Genomic DNA, 23,075 nt, shown 5'->3' on the forward strand with positions numbered 1-23,075 from the left:
GTTATATTTTTACCGTTCGATAGTAGTTGTATATGAAACTAAGTTCTAAGTAAAACGCATGGTATAATGGAATTATTCTTTTTCTTCCATCTGTAGTAAACCATACTTGAAAGTCTGAAATACTTCCACTTGGTGGTTCGTATAACTTTGTAGGTTTTTCGTAAAAGTCATTTGCCAAGCATAAGAAAGAGTTTTGGGCGCCAGAAAATGAAGCATGAACAATAATAGCAGCTGGGTCGAAAACATTTTCATATGTTCCATTAGGGTTTTCGACTTCATAAAAGTCTGGGTGTACTGGATATGCTGCAGGCTGATTTAACATCCTCATAAATCTATACCATGCCAAGTTGTTATATTTTGTAGAAATATAAACGTTTTCTCCAAGGTCTTCTATTTTATTGATTTTAACAGTTGCATTTTTCCTGTCATAAATAATATCGAGATGGTATTCTCCTTCGTCAATGTTATACTGGTTTGCATATTCGATATAGATATCGTTTATTTTTTCTTGAAAAGCTTGAAGAGTTGTTTCTAAGTTTACAAGCAAATTCACTTGTAAAAGTTTTCCCTGTTCAAATTTCTCATACATACGTTTTTCTTTGTTATAGTATCGAACTTCAAAACCGACCGTAAATGGGAAACCATGTATGGCTTCTGAAATGAACTTCATTCTACGAAAGCCAATAGCTTTTGTGACAGATGGGTCTCTTAGCCATCTTAATGGGTAGTCAAAACGATAGCCTTCATGCTTTACGGTCTCTGTCTCAAACTTTTGACCGACATTAGTAAAAAGTTCATCTAATGGTTTAGTTGTAGCAACTCTTGAATTTTCTTTTTCTATTGAAAGCATATTTTATCTAGAATAAAAATGTCGAAAGATATTGCTTCCATGAGAGAAATACAACACAACCGACAACTCATTATGCAAGCTCTAAATAAGAACACAACAAACTTTTCAAACTACTCTAAGATATCTGAGTCATTGAAAGAAGGAAACTTAAAACTGACATTAAACCCAATGACAGATGAGTTTCTGTTTCAAGACAATAAGAACCATACTGTCTGTATAAATCCAACAAAAGGAACTTTAAACGAGAAACCTATAAATGAACTTCTTTTGAAAGCAGATGTTGACAACAAAGCTGACAAAGAATATGTAGACGATGCAATAGCAAAAGAAGAAGAAAGAGCTAACAATGCTTATGCAACAAAAGAACATACTCATCCTGAACTAGCAGACAAAACATATGTTGACAATAAAATGTCAAGTGAAGTGACAAGAGCTGAAAACGAATATTCTAAAAAGACTCATACACATTCTATATCTGAAATAACAGACTTAAACGTTAGCCTTGAAAATAAAGCAGATAAGGAATATGTGGCTAGTAAGTTAGAGAAGAAAGCGGATAAGGAATATGTGGATGAAAAAGATAACGAAATGAAAGAAAGGGTTGACTGGTACCATGAATGGACATCGAAGATTTTAAAAACTAAAGCCGATACAGGATGGGTTTCAGGATGTTTAGACCTTAAAGCAGATAAAACTTATGTTAACGATGAGTTAGAGAAGAAAGCAAATAAGACTCATACACATACAAGTTTTACAACTGTTGCTATAGAAAGTATTGAAGGAACGGTTGAAGAAACTGGTGGGGATGCATTATATTGTAAACCTCCTAACTTTCCACAAGGTTTAACATCGGATGACGACATAACGACGATGAGAAACATTAGATGTAAAGATGTTTATGTCATGAAGGATGAACATAATATTAAATTCACTGCTCAAGATTTATATGACAAGAAAGCAGACAAAACAGAGCTTCAAACATTAAAGACAGAAATACTTCAAACATTATATCCTATAGGCTCTATTTATACGTCAATGAACTCTACCAGACCAGAAACAGTTCTGGGTTTTGGAACTTGGACTCAAATAGTCGACAGGTTTTTGTATTGTGCAAACTCTTCAAAGGAAACAGGTGGAAGTAAAACGATTTCAGGTGAAAATTTACCTGCACACAGTCACTACATAGATTTAAGTACATCTCAAGCAGGTTGGCATAAGCATAGATATTGGGATTGGTCAGCAATGACAAAAGGTAAAGGATATGATGTTAAAGACAACGTTAAGTTTGCTATAAATTGTTACTGGAGTAACACTGAGGGAGGAGGAAACCATACACATCGCGTTTCAGGATATACGCAAACAACGGGACAAAGTAAAGACTACATGCCACCTTACATGACAGTTTACGCATGGTATAGAAATGCTTAGTCGTCATTTTCAACTTCTTTAGCATATTCGTCAGGAGTTGTCTTATATTTGTTAGGAACTGTCTTTGAAAGTATACCACCTTGAACTTTGACAAGTTTGAAACGAGGTCTGACAATAGTCGTTTTATCTTCTGCTTGCAGTCTGTACATTTTGCCATGTTTGCCTAAAACTTCATAATATTCTCTTGTATACTTTCTTCTATTTTTACGAACACGAATGTGAGTACCTGTCGGGTTCCCATTGTTGTCATAGTCAATAGTATTTTCATATGGGTCGCGTTTAGGTATTTCTATTTTTACTTTGTCACCTTTCTGAAGTTTGAAGCCCGGCATTCTTTCTTGTTTGTCTCTTTTGACTAAATTATTAAATATATAGTCTTTCTCTAAGTCAGGGTTGTTTTTCATTTCTTCGGGGGTGGTTTCCCAAACCTTTTTGTTTACGGCTATTGTAAATATTTAAAACTTGTCTCATCTTTGCCATGGAGAAGTGTCTATATTTGTCGTCATATGACATTTCATTTGCTTCACCACCTTGTGGTTGGTTTAAGTCTCTTAACATTTTTATACATCCGTCAATGACACCAAGAGCAGAATGGTTTTGGTCGACAATGAAATATTGGTTTACATTTTTGAACGCAGATAGTTTTTTACATCATCTGATTTGAAAGAACTTTCACAGTCAGATGTCAGTTTTGTTGGATGGTATTTGTCAACGAATATTGTCAAAGCAGTTTTCACATCTAAAATATTTTGGACCATAATGGTATGGCTTCACAGTATCTTGTGTTTTGACCGACAAATATTAGCCAGTATGGTGGTCCATCTTCTCTATACCTCGGAATGTTTTCCAAGATATCCATAAACCAAGCATTTGGTGTTGAACTAAAGATTTTTACCATGAGTGCTTTTTTTGTTGCCTTAGAAACATAGGGGTCCTTGTTTGGATTCGTCATTTTTTATCCTATAAGAAATGGGTTTATTTGGCGCATTAGCAGGAGTTGCATCCAGATTTTGCCGCAGTGGGAACAATAGCCAGAGGTGTATTTGGAGTTGGAAGGAAGATTTTGAGTACATTAGGTATACTTAAAGAGAAAGCACAACCTATTATACAAACTGTACAGAAAGGTTGGGATGTAGCACGAGATGCAACAAATCTTATTCCAAATCCTGAAACAAGAGGAAAAGTTCAAGGATGGATGGACAATGTAGGAAGACAAGCAGGAAACTATTATAACAAAGCAAATGACTACTATAACCAAGCAGGACACTATATGGACCAAGGTGAAAGATTCTTTAACAGAGGATATAACCATGCACAACAGTGGGTAAACAATAACCAACCTCAACCGCCTCAAACGTGGGGAATGTAAAGTTTTTTACTGAGATGAAATGAACAATACAGCATTGAGACAAATGGGTTCAAGATGGATTTGTCGGCTTCCAGCAGTTACACAACGTGTTTGTCAAGTTCTTCCTATACCTCAGGAAGTTTTAGACCGACTTAAAAAACAACAACAACCAGTTGAAAACAAACCAAACTAAAATTTTTTACTGAGATGAAATGACCGAAGAAGTTGAAACGGTAGATTTGACACCACAAACAAAAAGTTCAGAACCATTGTCAAAACCTGTTAAAGAACTTACAGATGAAGAGAAAAATTCAATAATAGAAAGTACCAGGTCTGGAAATACAAACCCTAACTATAAAGTCACTTTTCATAAAAATGGAACGGCTAGTATCTCAAAAAAGAAACAGACTCTCACAAATAAAATATTGAAGTCTGAAGGAGCTTTCGAGACAACAGATGGAAAAGTTTACTTCACTGACCAACAGTTCATTATAGAACATCTCATTGACTTAGAGTCGAAATATTCTAAACTTTACAACAAACACAAAAAGTTGAAAGGAAAACAAAAACAAATGGCATATGATATTTATGAAGATGTTGACGACACAACTGTTCCTGCAAGTGAAGTAAAGTCAGAGAAACCGAAAAGTGACGAAAAACCGATAGAAGAAGAAAAACCAAAAACTGAAGATAAACCAAAACCAAAGTTTAGTTTGGAAACTAAACCAAGTCAACCTTCATTAGCTGGTATGGGTTGGCGTCAAAGACTTATGGCAGCAGGCGGTTATGTAAAGTAAAGAAAAAATATTTTTTTATTCGAATTTGAAATGTACGCTGAGTTTGTTAGTGAACCTCAAGTTGAAGGAAACTTGTTTGTTAGATGAGAAATATGAAATGGCATACCATTTTAAAACAATATATTTTACATATATTAAATGCTTCAGGTTGAAAAACAAAGAACAAAAGTAGCAGATACAAAACCGTTAGACTATATCTTTACAAATGCTGGTAGGACTATTTCAGATGAAGAAATTTCATCCCGAACATACAGGTTTGACTATCCAATTCGTTGGCTTCAAAGTCCTTCAGATGCAAAGGCAATAGGATTTAGAAGAGTTTTGTTTTCAAATAGAACTAACGCATTTATGTTCGCAGTATATTTTCATGGCAGTATAAAGGTTCTGATGGTCTAATAGACAAATTTGACGAAATGAGAATCTTTACAGTTCGTTCAGACGAAAGTCTTGAGAAAACTCTAAATGACTTTCAAACTCAAATGAACAAATATTATTGGGAATTTCAAGAAAAATACGACTCTTTACTAAATGGAACATACTATCTGAAACTAGAATATGACAAGATGAACTCCACCGTTTCATTTCAAAAGATTGAAATTAACCCTCCAAGAGATACAGAGTTTTTATATTGGAAAGTAGACAAACGTTCTTGGGCACAATTTCTTCGGTTACTAAACCAGAACGAACCATTACACCAGATGGTCCATTTAAATTTATACTTCCACCAGCAGATTTGACAGTTTATAGAAACGTGTTTGACCCTCAAAATGTTATGTGTCATGCAAGTTTCAGTTCAAGCAACAATAGTTTTCTATGTATTGGTAAGGACTTTTATGACTTTGCTTCTAAATTCTACGAACCACCTAGTAACAGTTTCTCTGACTTTCAAGTTTGGTTCACAACAAATGGTGTGCAACATATTATTCCATTGTACTATGACTTTTATCTCGAATTGTCTTTCATATATAACTACGGAAAAGTGCTGAAAAAGTATTGAATGTGAAGATATTAGAAAATAACATTTTTTCTAACATCGTAGAAAACTCATGAAAACAATTTATTTTTGACACTTTCACAAAAAACATAAAAAGTGAAGTTAAACGTTAAGGTTTACTGAACTGGTTGGATGTCGCCTTCTGAGGTTATGAAGAACGGTTGTCCTGAGAAGTGGAACAGTGCTCTGAGAATTTGTATAATTCGTGGAATTGGACTCTCTCTGTTTGAAGTAGTATCCAAGGACGCTTGGCAAAGAACTTTATAATGGCTTCCTTCTTTGCTTGCTTTATGTCGTCGTAGGCTGTCCCGTCTGGTATTTGAATTGGAATTCCAGTCGAAATCTCGAGATTCAAGGCAGCCCTTCCAGAAATAGTGGTGAACTTGACCTTGGGCTTCATGACCTTGCGCAAGTACTGCTTAACAAGCTCGTTAATTTAAATTAGGTAAACTGCCTCATCTAATGGCTCGATGTTGTCCATTGCACTGCTTCAGAACAATACTTGTACTTTTTCAGAACAATACTTGCACTGCTTCAGAACAATACTTGTACTTTTTCAGAACAATACTTGTACTTTTTCAGAACAATACTTGTACTTTTTCAGAACAATACTTGCACTGCTTCAGAACAATACTTGTACTTTTTCAGAACAATACTTGCACTGCTTCAGAACAATACTTGTACTTTTTCAGAACAAGACTTGCACTGCTTCAGAACAATATTTGTACTGTTTCAAGACAATGTCCGACGTACCACCAACCCAGTCCATTCCCAAACCAGAGGAACCTAAAGCACCAGCCCCTGCACCTCAGTTCCAGCAAGTACCTCCGATTTACTACCAATTTCCACCTCAAGGTTACTACCCACCACAAGGCTTCCCGAACTACCCTCCTCTGCCTATGCCTTACTGCCCCAACCCTTGGATGTTTATGCAAAACCCTGCCCCACAATTCCAATCTCAATCCAAGAGAGACCAAGAGTTCGAGGAAGGTCTGAACCGCTTACGCAAAGAGTATGCTACAGCTCCAATTGAGAGAAAGTTGTTCCCGGACCAAAAAATAAAGTTTAGGGTAGAAGGTTAGATCTAACCTCTTTTCTACCCTCTTGAATTTTCATGAATTTTCATGAATGTTTTGTCATGACTTCTTCGTAAATGTTTTGTCATGACTTCTTCGTAAATGTTTTGTCATGACTTCTTCGTAAATGTTTTGTCAAGACTTCTTCGTAAATGTTTTGTCAAGACTTCTTCGTAAATGTTTTGTCATGACTTCTTCGTACATGTTTTGTCATGACTTCTTCGTAAATGTTTTGTCATGACTTCTTCGTAAATGTTTTGTCAAGACTTCTTCGTACATGCTTTGTCAAGACTTCTTCGTACATGTTTTGTCATGACTTCTTCGTAAATGTTTTGTCGAAACTTCATCGTACATGCTTTGTCAAACATGAACGTAAATGTTTTGTCAAGACTTCTTCGTAAATGTTTTGTCAAGACTTCTTCATGAATGTTTTGTCAAGACTTCTTCGTACATGCTTTGTCATGACTTCTTCGTAAATGCTTTGTCATGACTTCTTCGTAAATGTTTTGTCAAGACTTCTTCGTAAATGTTTTGTCATGACTTCTTCGTAAATGTTTTGTCATGACTTCTTCGTAAATGTTTTGTCGAAACTTCATCGTACATGCTTTGTCAAACATGAACGTAAATGTTTTGTCAAGACTTCTTCGTAAATGTTTTGTCAAGACTTCTTCATGAATGTTTTGTCATGACTTCTTCGTAAATGTTTTGTCAAGACTTCTTCGTACATGTTTTGTCATGACTTCTTCGTAAATGTTTTGTCATGACTTCTTCGTAAATGTTTTGTCAAGACTTCTTCGTAAATGTTTTGTCATGACTTCTTCGTACATGCTTTGTCAAACATGAACGTAAATGTTTTGTCAAGACTTCTTCATCGTAATGAGCGTAAATCAGACAAAAATAAAGTTTAGGTGAAGTGGTGCGATCTCACCTGTTTTTTCACCTCTTTTTTTCACCTCTTGAATTTTCATGAATTTTCCCGAAATAAAAAATAAAGTTAGTTTTATTTTTTTTATTTTTTTTATTTTGTATAAAAAAATAAAAATGTCAACAATCGGCACAACAACACTTCAAACAACAACAGCACCAAACTCGTTAGTCATGAATCCAACATCTATGTTAGTAGAGATGAAAAGCTTCATTCCTTCTTCATATACTTTCGAAACAGAAATCCAGAAGATAAAGCAAGAACTTTTAACATGTAATTTAGACTGTAGTGCGAAAGATGAAACAAATGAACAGTATCTTTATGAAATGCAGGACCTCATCGACCATTTGCCTAAACTACCTGAAATCCAACAACAAAAACTCACTATTCCTGAATTCGACGAAATTGAAGTCAAAGCAACTGACTCAGTAGAAATAAAGAAGTTCATTCGTAAGGTAAACTATGAGTTTCTAGGATTTCATTGCAACCATAAGGTTATGGACAAAGATTGCGACATGGTTTATAAAAATATTTCTGACCTTTACAAATCCGAAGAATTTAAGACCTACGACAACTTTGTTTCGTTAGTTGCTGAATGTGTATGGCAGATAAGAGATAAAGATAGAAGAGGTAAGGTATGGAATGAACAAATAAAACCAGCAACTTTTGAGTTAAAGAGAGCAATTGACGCCTTAGTTGTTCTAGCAGGTAAGGTTTCAGAATATAACGCAAAAATGAACCCGCAATGTTCTAAATGTAAAGCAGCAATGAGGAAATATAACTACTCCGTCAAAGAGATAGAACGTATGAGAAACGACTATGCAGACTTAAAGAAAGAAGCAGAAAAACCAGCAGAAGATAAAATGGACATGTTGACATTTCTGAACAAAAACTATCCAACAGCAGAAGATTTCCTTCTATCTGACGTCAAGAAGAAGTATAAAGAAACTTTCGGCATAGTTAAAACATTCGATATCCTCAGCGAAGAAATAGAAGCTACAAAACTGTTTAGAATTTCAAATATACATCGTACAATTCATGTAAAACGCTTGTGAAAAAACAGGTGAAAAAACAGGTGAGATCGCACCACTTCACCTAAAATATATTTTTGCTGAAAAAAATGACCAAATTTCATTATATAACTGTTATTTTTGACGAAGTGAACTTTGACACTTCGTAAAAAAATCCCTGAAATCATATCTTTTATACAAAATAAATGAAGAATACGAGTACATACAGTTTAACAAACAACTCCGTCTCATTCGTTCGGTCAAAGACGATATGTACCAAATGCAAAGTATTTTGACAGCATGTTTTGCTCCAGACACTAAACACGCAGACGACTGGTTCAAAAACCAAAGCACACAAGAACTTTTGAGTGAAATTTCTCTAGACCGACTTTTTTCGGTCTTGCATAAAACTCATGAAAATCGTGAAAAAATGACCAAATTTCATTATATAACTGTTATTTTTTTACGAAGTGAACTTTGACACTTCGTCAAAAAAATCCCTGAAATCATATCTTTTATACAAGATAGAAAATCTTACTCGCCTAAAACTCATGAAAATCGTAAAAAATTGCGAGTAGGGAAAAAAACCTGGTCGCCTAAAACTCATGAAAATCGTAAAAAAATGACCAAATTTCATGAATTTCCTCATATGTTTGCTACCCGAGGAAAACCGCGGGTAGAGATTCCGTACGAAAATCGTAAAAAATTGCGAGTAGGGAAAAAAACCTGGTCGCCTAAAACTCATGAAAATCGTAAAAAAATGACCAAATTTCATTATATAACTGTTATTTTTTTACGAAGAGAACTTTGACACTTCGTCAAAAAAATCCCTGAAATCATATCTTTTATACAAGATAGAAAAAATAAAGTTAGTTTTATTTTTATTTATTTTTTTATTTTGTATGTAAGAACATATATGACAAACACTGAGTTTGAAACAGTTAAAAAGATAGACAATGACACCAAATTGGTTAGAATAGGTGATTTAAACGTAAGATACTCAAAGAAATACAACAAATATTCTTTGTCAGACATTTTATCTCCATCTGGAAAGAAAACATACCATTGGGTTGGAATTGCTTCAACTCAGAAAATTTTGACAAGAAATCCTGAGCTTATGATATCGGTAAGATTCTATGGAACTACAGCATATCTCATCGACAAAAGTCTTATACCAATAGTTTTGTTATGGTTAGACCCAGTTGTTGGATATAACTTCATAACATATGGTTCATTCGATACGGAACGTTGCAGTGAAGGCTTACTTTACATCGTTCAGAAACCGAAGGACTTCAATACAAAAAGATATAAGATAGGAAGAACATATAATATAACTCAAAGATATGACAGTACAGTCAATATAGTCAAGGTTGTGTTTGCTAATGATATGAGAGCTGCAGAAACAGAACTACTCGAAAAGTTTGAGAAAATGTATGGTGCTCCCATAAAAGGTAAAGAAACGTTTGAAGTAGATGAGATAGATAAAGCTATAAAATTATTTGACGAAGTTGCTGAAAAATACATGTAAAAATAACGTTTACCATGTAAAACGCTTGTGAGAAAACAGGTGAAAAAACAGGTGAGATCGCACCTCTTCACCTAAACATTATTTTTGTCTGATTTACGCTCATTACGAAGAAGTTTCGACAAAACATTTACGAAGAAGTTTTGACAAAACATTTACGAAGAAGTCTTGACAAAACATTTACGAAGAAGTCTTGACAAAACATTTACGCTCATTACGATGAAGAAGTCTTGACAAAGCATGTACGAAGAAGTCATGACAAAACATTTACGAAGAAGTTTTGACAAAACATGTACGTTCATGTTTGACAAAACATTTACGAAGAAGTCTTGACAAAACATTTACGAAGAAGTCATGAAAATTCACGAGGGTAGAAAACGTGTTAGATCTAACCTTCTACCCTAAAATATATTTTTGCTGAATTCCGTATGAAAACAGTGAAGAACAGCGAGTACGTTAAAAAACGTAGTCGCCAAAACTCTATGAAAACAGTGAAATTTCTCTAGACCGACTTTTTTCGGTCTTGCATAAAACTCTATGAAAATCATGAATTTCCTTAAGATAGAAAAAATAAAGTTAGTTTTATTTTTATTTATTTTTTTATTTTGTATGTAAGGACAGATATGTCAACATCAGAGAACACAACAACTGCTATCGTTCATGAAGCCATAAATGAAGAATATGAGTACATACAGTTTAACAAACAACTCCGTCTCATTCGTTCGGTCAAAGACGATATGTACCAAATGCAAAGTATTTTGAATGCTCTTCGTTCTACAAAGCAAGCACATCATTGGTTTGAAAACCAACAGACAAAAGAACTTTTAGAAGAATTTCCTCATATGTTTGCGACCCGAGGAAAACCGCGGGTCGAGATTCCGTACGAAAATCGTAAAAATTTGCTAAATGGTTTGAGAGGCTGGTATGTACATAGACTTCTTGTAAATGCTGTTGCAATGTGGGCTTCACCTCGTTACGCTTGTTATATTTTCATGATGTTAGATGAAATTCATAGACAAGAACGTGAAGAGCTAGAGAACAAGCTTGAAGCAAAAGACAAAAGCATTCAGAAAAGAATACCACGTTCGGTACCAAAAGGAAAGGAAAAGAACTATAAGTATATGATTTATACTGAAGAGATGGAAAATGAAGAAGACAGAGATATGGTTATGTTGCATTTAGTCAGAAGAAACAACAAAAGCTTTTACGACCTTGCTAAGATTTACAAATCTGACAGAAATTGTTCTATCGCGAAAACTTACCGATTTCAATGACCCCAAATGAAGATGTGAAACAAATAGTTCAAGATACGTTACCTCAAACACACTATGATATGAAAGGTTGTACAATACTTACCTTCAAAGAAGATTTGCCATTGTTAAAGGAAAAAATAACAGAGTATTTTGACAACTTCAAACAAGTAGAGTAGATGAGCCATTTATTTTTCAAGCTTGACTTCAGATGGCTCAGGTAGCTCTATAAAGTAAATTGCCTTGTCAAATCCTTCTGGCATTCCGAGTCCTTCCTTCCGACAGAAAAAGTTTTTCCTTCCGACAGAAAAAGTTTTTCCTTCCGACAGAAAAAATTTTTCCCGACGACAGGAAGAACGCTTCCAGTTGTCCGTCCGTAAACCATTCAAATTTTCGAAAATTGAGAACTTTTTGGTCGAACTTCAGAAAAAGTTTTTCCTTCCGACAGAAAAAGTTTTTCCTTCCGACAGAAAAAGTTTTTCCTTCCAACAGGAAAAGTTTTTCCTTCCAACAGGAAAAGTTTTTCCTTCCGACAGGACACAAACGGATGACTGACGTTCCTCTTCCTGAATGCCTTCCCAAACCAGAAGAACCGACAGCCCCAGCACCACAACAGACTTACTAAGACTAAACACTTACATTTTTCAAGCTTGACTTTTTACAATTTGAACTTTGTTTGCGTAGATATGAATTCTGAAAGAAGTATGAGGGTCTTGTATGACTTTATACTTCTCCCATAGTTCATGTCTGTCAAACTTACCTGCCATGGACTCTTTCATAAGTTCCATGAAATCGTCTTCGGACAATCCGGGGAAAAGTATAATGTCAGTAAGTATTCTTTTAACATCCTTACTTAAACTCTTTGCTGTCTGTACACAAATGACAACTGAGATGTTAAAGTGTCTGAGCTTCTTAAGAATTCGACACATATCTTGTTCTCTATTCTTAAGCAAAGGATGAGAAGCGAAATCATCTAAGATAAGAAGACACCTATGAGGGTAAGTCTTCCAATCGTAAGATTGCAATTTCTTCGAAATGTATTCTATCTCTTTCTGTTTGTTTCTGAAGTGTTTCTTCTCTAATATTCTCTGCATTTCCTCATTTGGGTCTTTGAACTTAGAATTTATATACTCATTTATAGCATTGTACTTCAAAACTCTTCTTTGGTACTTCTTTATCCAATCTAACAACTCAGTATCCTTTATACATACTAACTTAGACTTCTTTATAATATCTTTGAACGAATTGACGGTTTGGTCAAATTGACCAGAAGTACTACAAATGACAACTAACTCATAAAATGGGTTCTTCTCATCTAGTTCTTGTTTGTTGTGCAGCCATTTTAAGATAAGTGAAAGTCTTACCAGACCCAGGTGGTGCAATTAGACCTGTTATACCATTCTGAGCAAATAAGAACTTGTCATGTATAGGTTTTATCTGAGCATTTTCTAACTTCCTCTTGTTCTTGTTTAAAACATTCTCAAATTTCTTGTCAATGTCAGCAAACTTTTTTCTAACATATTTTTAGAAAAATTAAAATTTTTATCTTTTAGAAAATGTCTAGCGATTTCGCTATCTATATTCGAGACAAGCTTTTCGACAGCAAAACATCTGTCGACCATAAAATCTTACATAGTGTAAACAAGAAAGGTGAATTTGTTCTAAAGTTCTGTTTTCTGGGAATATGACAAGACCATAAAACATTAAGCAGAGCAGTCTTAAAATTTGTCAATGACAGACTTGTTGACAGAGATGACACCGATTGGAAAGATGAAGTCCAACAAAAGTTCTTAGAATGCAAAGAAGACACATGCGCTGTTCTTGAAGATGAAATAGAAAACAGAATAGAAGAGCTATTAAAGGACAAAGAACTTTTACATAAATATAGTTGCGCCAAATTTGACATAACTCCACCAGAAAAGAAGAAGAAAGAAAAGAAAGAAAAGAAAGTAGAAGAAGAGAAGAAAGAACCTGAACCAGTTCCAGAGAAAAAGAAATTTGACATGTAAAAATAAAATTTTATTTTTAGAACATTTCTGGGTCAATGTCAATGTTCTCTTCCTCTTTAGGAGTAAACACTGGCTTAGACTCTAAAATCTTTTTACCCAATTTACCTTGAACTTCTACAACTTTAGACTCAAATATTCATAGTCGTCTGCTTTCTTTGGTTCATAAGGTATAACAAGTTTGTATGCTTTGCCTTCTTTAAGGTTTGAAAACCTTCTGTCAAAACTTTCTTTGACTGCTAACAAACCTTCTATGTCTAAGTCTTCAAATTTCGCACCATTTTTAGTCACAATAGCAAACTTAACTGGTTCGATGTTCCAAACTTTGCTGAATGAAGACTTTTCAAAATGGTAGAAGTAAACATTCAAATATGTGAATGGGTCTAGTTCTTCTTTAAGTCCTGACATGTACTTGTTTACTGAGATGAATTTTGCCATCTTTCTATCGATAAAAAAATATTTTTTTTTAAAATTTACTCATAAAAATTTTTTTTGTATATACACCATTCTGAACATCTAAAAGACTTTTGACATTTGCCAAGAATGTTCGTTTAGAAGCTGCCATATAACCATATTCTTGACAATATTGTTTATACGAATCGTACAATGACCTTTCATCTAAACACTCAAAGTCAGTTTCATCTATGAACAGTTCATATACACTCTTGTTTGCTTCTAACAATGTTTGTCTCTCTTCGGTATGTGGAATTTGTCTTGGATTGAACTTAGAAATATCTAATGTCATAAAATATGAGAACAAGTGGTTGTAAAAGTCAGATGTCAAAGTTTCTGCTAAGTCGTCAAAATATTCTGTATCTTGCATATGAGAATCTGACGTTCTGACAACTACATATCTTCTGTCAGAACTTTCTAACTTCATCGGAACAACATTGTTTGAAACCATAATGAAGTTTGCAATATTTTCACAAACTCTTTGGTCTTTATACTTTCTTTCAACAACTCCAACTTTGTCTGTTATAAGACTCTTCAAAGCATCTGAGTTCAAAACTTTTGTTGTATCTATACTTTGAAGTTCATTGCAAACTATAAGTTTCATATTCTCTATTGAGGAGTTAAACTTGCCACAGATGTTTTCTAAGTTTGTCATATTCGGATTCGAATAACCTTCTAACAGTTTGCACAAAATATCTGTAAAGAATGTGTTCTTACCAGTTCCTTGTTTTCCAATTATAATGAGAGCAGTTTCATTTTTAGCACTTGGATGTTGTAAGATATTTGCAAACCAACATAAGATATACTCATAAACCTTTTCGTTTCCATTGCATATAATTTCTTTGACATGGTCTAACCAAGCTTCTATAATATTTTCTTTCCATTCTACTTGTTCATATTTATATCCAGTGAAGATAGAATAGAAGTTTGGAGAAGGTGTATAAAACTTTATACCTCGAACTGAAAAATCTTCTAACTTTGACAATAAGATATCCCAAGCATCTAACATCTTCATTCCAACTTGTACAACTTTTATTTTCTTAAGTTTCTGTCTACATTCTTGTTCTGAAACTATTGTCGCTTTAGGTTTGTTAAAGACAACATCCCATTCTTTCATAACATAACATTCTGGTGCAGAGTCAACATAAATGACTAAACGTTTCAAATTCTCGACTGCTTTGTTATAGTCTCTAAATGGACACATATTTCTGAATGCTTGGAAGTCATAAAAATCTGAAACATCTATTCTGTACATTTTTATAAAAATAAAAAAAATATTTTTTTTATTCTTGACTTTGTTGTTCCATTTGTTGCATTTGTTGTTCTTGAGCTATTTGTTGTTGAAGTTGTTCTTGTAATACAATACTTTCACCAGTTGCATCTTCCAATTCGAAACTTTCTGCGTCATTGACAAATACATAGGACATAAAAGTTTTACAGGAACAAAGTTTGCGTCAACTAATGTCAACGTTATACTTGCCAAAGTGTTTGAGTTCACTAAGGTTGAAAATTCTGCATTCGAATGAACAATAGGCAAACCAGCAGAGAAAGTATTGTTTATACGCATAAGTATCTTTTGGTCATAATAGTTTCTGTCGACATTCGAATAACACTTTGAACCTAAGTTTGAAACAATATATAAGATTGGTGTGCTTAATGTCAATGGAATAGACAAACCTTGTATGACACCTTTTCCTGTTATAGGAAACTGTTGGTAGTAAAAACCAGAAATAAGTTTTGTATTATAGCTCATATCGTTTATAGTAACTCAGTCGGACATCCAAACATAACGAAACCTGCTCTAGTTGCAGCACATGTTACACCCGTACTTAAAGTATTAAATAAGTCAACAAACCTGTTGGTGGTATATCTGAGTAAGTATCTTTCAAAGGAGTATTTTTTACCATTCACAACAATAAAGTCTTCTGGTGTCAAAAGAGCAAAACAGGCTTTAGTCGTCATTGTGTTTAAAGTTAGTTTACAATACCGTCCTTGAGGACTTTGTAAGTTTGTTGTTATAGAATTATATGACTCAGGGTTTTTAGTCGTAATAGTATAAACCATTATATCTTCTGCCATTTATATATATTTAAAAGTTTTTCTGAAAGTGGAGAAGAACTTCATCTAAACTTTCACATGGCGTTTCTTGAAGTTTCTCTGTCTAAGAAGTTCAAATATTTTGTAAAGACATAGAACTTTCCTTTGTCTACACGAACAAACAAAACAGGGTCTTTCATATCGTTCAAAAGTGTGTAAAGTCCTTTAGATGAAATAAAAGTCTATATTATTTTTCTTCAAACATCTTTCAAGAAGTTTTGACATTTTTACTTAGCAAATAAATTTTAATGAAATGTTGTGGTCGTCAAATATTTTTATGACGTCTGGGAAACTATACTTTAAGTTCAACGTTTCACCTCCTTTCATAACGTATATCTTGTCAATGACATTATATGAAACACCACAGCAACTAATGTCGGGTTCTATTTCTTTGATGTTTATATCGTCTGCCTCTGTCAAAAAGTTTCAATAGTTCTTTCAAAACTTCATGAGGTGCAATGACATATGAGTTCACTTTTACAGGGTTGTGTTCGACCAAGTTTAACATTATACTTTAAAGCTTGACAAATCTTCTCCTGAGTTTGAAGTTTGTCTTTAAGTTGTTGGTAGTCGTTTCGAATATCTGCAACAGAACTTAAGTCTCTGCTAACTTCAGGATATGTTGGTTGTTCTTTTACAGGACAATTGTTATACCCATCTTCGTCTTCGTATGGTTTCCCCACTTCAACATCTCTGTCTTTGACATTGACAACAACAACTTTGACTGTTTGTTTGAGTTGGTGAAATTTAACTTCACATCTGCCACCGCCCATTAAACCTTTTGAAACACTCACGCTTCTATTTTTCGGAAATGACATTTTATTAGAATAAAAAGATGACGTATTCGGATATCTTATTGAATTGAAGCAGAACAAAGTTTATACTCACAAACAATACAAATACATTGACAGAATAGTTCTTTACACAACAATGGAAAATGTTATAGAATAGCAGTCTTTGCTGAACCTAAATATTTTCATAAAGCAAAGAAAGTTGGTATAACTGAAATGGTGAAAGTTCTTGAAGCAGACAAAATATAACTTCAAAACTGACCGATATTACTAAAGTAAAGTTTATAATACAATATTATGTCAAAACTGGCGTACTGTCAATATTTGACGGAGAGAAGTCAGTTCAAGAACAACTTACTGACCTGCTGCCAAATCTGCTCGATGGAAGCTGTCGTTATGCCAATCTGAGAGCCCCAGCAGGTTTCCATCGAACGAATCTTCAAAAGAAGCATCTTCCGTGAAAAGTGCTATTGGTTTTGTAAACCTTCTTTGCTCTCAATTCATCTGGACCGTCTCTGTCACCAGTATATTGTATTTGAACTGTACCAACAGTTGAAAATACCAACCCATAAAGTCTTCTGAGTCAGCAAATGGAATGCTAAGCCAAAAGTTTGAACGGTCTCCATTTGTATATTGAGTTTTTTGAACCTCCTGTATGAGTCCATACTTTCACATATGGCATAATAGAACTTTGCATTTCAGGGTTAATAGTTGTTTGTGAAGTTGTTGTTAAAGTTCATAGCATCTAAGTCAAGTTGTATGACCTCATATCCTCAACTGTAGAATATTCTTCTCTTGGATAATATTTGCCATCTATGTTTATATGATATTTAATACCAGGGGTTGTAGAAACAAGAATAGTCATTTATAGTTCGTCTGAACAGTACAAACATAGTATCTGCATGTTTCATTGCAGTTGTTAAAGCAATATCTTTCTTGCACCTGCGGCTCCTGGATTTTGGTTTCCAACTTCACCTGCAAAGTCTTTGACAGATATTTGGTGTATAGGGAACATAAGTGGAACTGCAATATATTTTGGCAGCTAAAGCATTTGAAAATCTTGGGTCCAACAATATAGACTGCAAGTCTGCTTTCTATTCTCTTGCATTCAATTTTTCGCATGTGAACTTAACTGGGTCCCAAGCAGTTCCAGCAGCATTGAAAATAATAGTTTACTTCATTGTTGAAGTTTGAGAAACCAAAGTCTAAGTCAACTTTGTCTTTGCAAAATTCGGCGAATGACGTTTGATTTGTTCCCTTTACGTCTGTAATTAATGTGATGGGTCTTGTGTTGGTGCAATGACTAAGTTATTTTTGCTTGGAGTAAGTCGTCAATAGAAATTTTTCCTGCCCAGTTTGGCAAGTATCTTAAAAACCTGAAGATGAGGAAAGATGACAAAGGAACTCTTAGTTTCAGTTTTACTTTGGTTACTGCTGCTGCGCAGTTTGTCCAGAAAGGTTAACATAAACTCCTGGAACGTTAGGTCAAGTCTTCTTATTTTCTTAATAGTTGCATACTGGTCTGTTTGTTCTCTAGCTTGTGGTTGTACTGAGTTTCTCAAAGCGAACCATTCATAGTTTGCCCATGTTACTGTTTGAACTAAGTCAGAGTTAGAATATATCTTATATCCCATGAAAACTTCTGGAGCATATTGGTATCCGACATAGAAAATTCCATTGCAACCTTTCTTGTCAGACAACTTGGCAGAAGGTTTTATTTTCAATGTCTTGTTCCACGTATAAGAATGAGTTGTCAATAGAAATAATATGAAACCTGTCGCAAGCAATATCTACTGTTGTTGAAGAACCTTCACCAAACTCACCTACGTTTCCATAAGAAACAGCAGTTGTATATTCGTAAGTTCCAGGAACTATTTCTGACCTTCTAATGGCATTGTCGCATTCGTTATACCATTCGGAAACATTTCCGTTCATGGCATCCAAAACTGTTGGCGTTATATTCTGAGCGGCGTACATTTCATATGGGTAAAAAATATAGAATAGTTGGATTTATGTGTCATAATAGAACCACTCGGACCAAGCTTTACTTTCTTCCTGACTGAGTTTTTAACTCTTCTTTTTCCTTCATTGCCACTACTTTCACTAGATGAAGTTACTTCTTCACTACTTTCACTTTGTTCTACTCTTCTCTTCTTCTTGGTGTCGCTTTTGGTAACTTGCCCTCTGCTTCAAGTTGTTGCATCTTTGCCTCATGTTCACCTAGTATGTTGTAAATTTCCCATGTCCTTTTTGCCTTTGGGCTCTGGTCGCCCATCTCAGGTAACCTATATCCTAGAAAGATTTTGTCATAGTTTGTATTTGAGTCTTCGCGTATTGTTTGCATGACTCTTTCCTGAGTTTCCGGTTCAAGCTCTTCAAATATAGCTTGTCCATATGGAATAAGCTCGTTTCCAAATATATGTTTTTGTAGCCATTCTGGTTTTCTTTCCATGTAACCAATAATATCTTTTGTGAATGGGAAAGCTTTCCCAACGTTTCAGTCTTGCGTCATTTATGTCTGTAGTTGGTTTTTATTTGTCATGGAACATGTTTTTCAATACTAAACATTTTCATTTGGTACTGTCCATTTGAGTTTTCTTAAATATTCATCCCTTCTCAGTTCATTGTCTGCAAAGTAAGTTTTTATGACATTTTGCAAACTTTCGTTTGCAAGGTCATGTACAATAGGTTCTCTTCCTTCTCTCTCCCTAACTTTCTTTCTAAACTCTTCACCAAATATACCATCTCTATGGTTCTGTGTAGTTCTTTGAGATAAATGTTCTAGAACGTCAGGTGTTATATTTCCTCAGCCATGTTCATTTCATACTGGTCCAAAATATCTGCATCTTTCATATCTTTCAATGGCATTAAAGCCGCGCTGAAAAATCCAGTTATATCTGGTTCACCATTCAATTCCATTGCGTCTATAACTTCTTGGAATTGAGGTTGTAAGTTTATGAACCACTATCCGGATTAGCTTTATGACCCCATTTCATTGTAGTTCCATAGTCTGCAGAAACAAAAGTAGGTTTGTTTCCATATTGGTTAGGTTCTGAATGAACTTTAAACAATGTTTCATTTCTATATGTTTTGTTGAAATTTAACCTTTTATTTTCACCGAGTTCAGCCAAAGATTGAACGTTATAATGGTCGTAAGTAAAAAGGATTATTGTATTTGCGTACATTTTCTTTCAGTACTTCCATTCTATGCTGAATATTTTCATCTGATGTTGGAGTCTTTTGTATGTCGGTGAACATTTTTTCGATATTCTTCTACTATGTCAGCCGAATTTTTCTTAGACTCTTGGAAAGATTCCACATTCTCCGCATACACTTGTTGAGGGTCAAGATTTTTCGCTGTTCCAAATCTTCATCTAGTTCTGTGAAGTTAGTTTCCAAAGGAGGGACTTGTTCGTTTCTTCAGGCTCTTCTAGCTGTTGTTGCTGAACTATTTCTTCTATGTCTGGTTGTATCTGAACTTCTTCCTGTGGAGTTTCTTGTACCTCATCTGCTGGCATTTCATATATTCCGAGACCGTTTTTAACAAGTTCCCTATCTAAGTAATCCGGACTCATAAACCTTTCTTCTTTCGTTCCGTCTCTATTTTTTACGCGTTTCATGAAGAGAGTTGAATTATCATTTAGCTCTGACATCAAATATCTCGGAGTAAATTCATTCATGTCATTTGGATGATATGCTATTAAATCATATCCCTTAGCGAGCTTGTATTTTCCAGGTTTGAGATTATATCCGATTTTATGCTGAACCATAAAGCTAAATAGGTTCGGGTCAGTATTTCTTCCTTGAACTTTCTAATAGCTTCTTTATATCTGTCACTAAAGTCAAGAGTATCTGGGTAACCATAATCTTCCTTAAGCATTTTTAAGAATTCTTGGTTTCCTTTTTCTCTACTTCTTTATGTCCTTGCTCTGTTTGTGGTTGTTGTTGTGCAGGGTTTTGAACTGTTGGTTGCTGTGCTGGTTGTGGAGGTGGTTGTTGTGCTGGTTTTGGTTGTGGTGCAGGTGCTGGATTTTGAACTGTTGGTTGTTGTGCAGGGTTTTGAACTGTTGGTTTTGGTTGTTGTTGTGGTGCTGGATTTTGAACTGTTGGTTGTTGTGCTGGTTGTTGTTGTGGTGCATGCCTGTGTCTGTGTCCATGTGACGATGTAAATGTTTTAGGTAGTCCTGGTGCAGGTGCTTCTCTTGGAGGGTTTGGTGGTATATAAGTTCCACCAGCTGGCACATATGTTCCATCTGCAGCATAATGTCCTACCTGACTTTTCGTTTTTAAGAAAGCATTTACTAGGTCTGTTTTGGTCTGTTGTAACTCTTTTTCTTGACTTTCCACAACAGTTGCTCTAACGGCGTCATAGGCACTTTGAACTGCCTGTCTCGTTGCTGCATCTGTTATTTTCGTCATATTTTGTGCTACTTCTCTTAACTCGTTGTCGAAACCTTCAGACTTCAGTTTCTTTCCAGATGAGAAGTCGTTCACGTTTCACCTTACTATGAAGAGCTTCGAAGGCATTCTTAAAGTCAGCATTCATTAAAGCTTCATTTGAACTGTCTTCATCCGCTTGTATTTTGTCCTTATTGACCCTATAAGTTGGGCTGCTTTAGCGTTGGCTTGGGCATCTAACCAGTCATTATTAGCTTTTATAATATCTGCGCTTTTCTATGCCTTTTGCATGGCTGCGTCGTTATTTTTACTTTCTTGTGCTAAGTTTTCATACTGTACGGTTTGGTTTTGCAACTGTAAAAGTTTTTCTGCCTTTACATTTGCTTCAATTCTTTTTTATATACTCATCGCTATCCATATATGTCTTCATGGCTTTTTGTTTTATCTCTTCATCTTTCAGTATTTTATATTGAGTAGTATGGTTTTTCAAATTTATAACATCTTGTTCCATTTTTGCTACTTCTGCTGCTCTTTTCTGACACTTTTTTCGCATTTTCCTCTGTATTAGTTCTTTCAGTTGTTCTTCTTTCTTCTTTTTCTCTACGTTTAACTCATTGAGTTTCTTTGTGTGTCTGTCATATTCTAGTTTCTTTTCGTTTTCACTTATTTGTTTCTGTATGTCTATGTTTGACTTTTTGACATCTGTTATTTGATTTTTGAGTGAACTCAAATTCATTTGACTTTGAGGGTTATAAGCTGTTCCGTCTGCAGCTCCACATAGCCTGCATCATTTCTCTAAAAGTGCCGCTCTTAAACCTCCACTCTGTGCACCAATAACTCGGTTTAAAAGCATAGGGTTGCTTGACATTTGTTGCAACATAGTGGGGTCATTCATCATTTGTTGTTGCAACTGTTGTTGTGGTGTCATTTTTACTATTGGATGTTTCAATGCTCCCTTCCTCTTACGTATATTCTTACGTAGCTTACATGGCATTTTAAGTGAAGTTAAAAAGCGGTTTTTGACAGATGTTTATATGACACTTTTTGTTCAGCACAAAAAACTACTCGGTCAAAGTGTTGTCAGTTTTGTAAAATAACCGTCCTATCTTGTTTTAAAAGGGAGAAAAGGCTTCTCAAAGTATACTTCCTTGGAACGCCTGTAACTTTTCCTGTAGCGACGATAGACCCTTACTTGTCCGGACAAAGTTATACTATTTTGAGTGCTCTACAAAAAAGTCAACGGCGACGACTCTCAAAAACCGTTGTGTAAAAAGTTTTACCGTTGGACAAAAAAGTATATATAGAAAACAAAAAACGTTTATAGTTCATTCAATATTTGAGATAAACCGTTTTTCCAACGGTAACTATTAAATAAAATAAAAAAATAGAGGGTGTTACCGTTGACGAAAACGGTTCATCTCAAATATTTAAATATCTGTCTTTTTTGGTCAGTTCATTTTTATCTAATGAAAGCCCCACTCGCCACATCCTTTATAATGTTGAGAACTTTATACCAAGTTCGTCAAAATCTTCCTCGTTACATCCAACGGTCATTCGACACGAGAATTGCCGAATTCACACCAGAAGACTAACAATTTTCCGAATAAAAACTTCATTTATACTAAACATCTTCGGGGCTAGAGGGCGCAACGCGCCTGGAAGCCTTCCGAATAAAAACTTCATTTATACTAAACATCTTCGGGGCTAGAGGGCGCAACGCGCCTGGAAGCCCCACTACCTTTTTTTAAATATATTATTAAATATGAGAAAATCACTCAACAAAAAAACAATTCTTTCAAAAAGTTTAAAATTTATCTTTCTAATACATATTTTTGGAAGGGCGTAAGATACGCCAACTTAAATATATTATTAAATATGAGAAAATCGCTCAACAAAAAAAACAATTCTTTCAAAAAGTTTGACATTGATCTTTCTAATACATATCCTATGGAAGGAGTTTACATTCACAAAATAAAAACCAGTTCAAAATCTTATTACTCCTTGAATTAAAATCATTTAATTTCAAATCCATTCCAAATCCTTAAATCTGTATTAAAATCATTTTGCCAACAACCAACACAATACAAATTACATTTCCATATATCTTCTTGTCCATTTTAATTTTTT

The 23,075-nt window shown here is 34.6% G+C and overlaps 7 protein-coding genes and 6 pseudogenes across 13 annotated transcripts, besides 1 other annotated feature; 8 read left to right on the top strand and 5 right to left on the bottom strand.

Annotated features, from left to right (window-relative positions):
* Nucleotide 1: 1 nt before the first annotated feature.
* TVAGG3_0696250 (uncharacterized protein) lies at nt 2-850 on the bottom strand (the record flags this gene model as incomplete). The annotated part of the gene is made up of 1 exon (XM_051243219.1): nt 2-850. One exon carries the CDS (start codon nt 848-850, stop codon nt 2-4), a length of 849 nt encoding a protein of 282 aa, XP_051089806.1.
* Nucleotides 851-1,303: 453 nt separating this feature from the next.
* Nucleotides 1,304-19,603: a mobile genetic element.
* On the top strand, nt 3,248-3,647 carry TVAGG3_0696270 (annotated as a pseudogene). The gene has a single exon. A coding segment is annotated over exon 1 (400 nt).
* TVAGG3_0696280 (phage tail repeat-like family) lies at nt 4,058-4,423 on the top strand (the record flags this gene model as incomplete). The annotated part of the gene is made up of 1 exon (XM_051243220.1): nt 4,058-4,423. A coding segment is annotated over one exon (366 nt), but the record flags the coding sequence as incomplete, so codon positions are not given.
* On the top strand, nt 4,562-5,420 carry TVAGG3_0696290 (annotated as a pseudogene). The gene has a single exon. A coding segment is annotated over exon 1 (859 nt).
* TVAGG3_0696300 (uncharacterized protein) lies at nt 6,158-6,499 on the top strand (the record flags this gene model as incomplete). Its single annotated transcript, XM_051243221.1, has 1 exon — nt 6,158-6,499. One exon carries the CDS (start codon nt 6,158-6,160, stop codon nt 6,497-6,499), a length of 342 nt encoding a protein of 113 aa, XP_051089808.1.
* On the top strand, nt 7,916-8,473 carry TVAGG3_0696310 (organellar and viral DNA polymerase type B; the record flags this gene model as incomplete). Its single annotated transcript, XM_051243222.1, has 1 exon — nt 7,916-8,473. One exon carries the CDS (start codon nt 7,916-7,918, stop codon nt 8,471-8,473), a length of 558 nt encoding a protein of 185 aa, XP_051089809.1.
* TVAGG3_0696320 (organellar and viral DNA polymerase type B) lies at nt 9,345-9,865 on the top strand (the record flags this gene model as incomplete). The annotated part of the gene is made up of 1 exon (XM_051243223.1): nt 9,345-9,865. A coding segment is annotated over one exon (521 nt), but the record flags the coding sequence as incomplete, so codon positions are not given.
* Nucleotides 10,577-11,185, top strand: TVAGG3_0696330 (KilA, N-terminal/APSES-type HTH, DNA-binding family; the record flags this gene model as incomplete). Its single annotated transcript, XM_051243224.1, has 1 exon — nt 10,577-11,185. A coding segment is annotated over one exon (609 nt), but the record flags the coding sequence as incomplete, so codon positions are not given.
* Nucleotides 11,848-12,518, bottom strand: TVAGG3_0696340 (annotated as a pseudogene). The gene has a single exon. A coding segment is annotated over exon 1 (671 nt).
* TVAGG3_0696350 lies at nt 12,760-13,212 on the top strand (annotated as a pseudogene). The gene has a single exon. A coding segment is annotated over exon 1 (453 nt).
* Nucleotides 13,229-13,647, bottom strand: TVAGG3_0696360 (annotated as a pseudogene). The gene has a single exon. A coding segment is annotated over exon 1 (419 nt).
* TVAGG3_0696370 (uncharacterized protein) lies at nt 13,968-14,917 on the bottom strand (the record flags this gene model as incomplete). Its single annotated transcript, XM_051243225.1, has 1 exon — nt 13,968-14,917. A coding segment is annotated over one exon (950 nt), but the record flags the coding sequence as incomplete, so codon positions are not given.
* Nucleotides 19,604-20,447: 844 nt separating the features above from the next.
* Nucleotides 20,448-21,378, bottom strand: TVAGG3_0696380 (annotated as a pseudogene). Its single transcript has one exon. A coding segment is annotated over exon 1 (931 nt).
* Nucleotides 21,379-23,075: the final 1,697 nt, after the last annotated feature.

Source organism: Trichomonas vaginalis, chromosome III, assembly GCF_026262505.1.
Source record: "Trichomonas vaginalis G3 chromosome III, whole genome shotgun sequence".
NCBI lineage: Eukaryota > Parabasalia > Trichomonadida > Trichomonadidae > Trichomonas > Trichomonas vaginalis.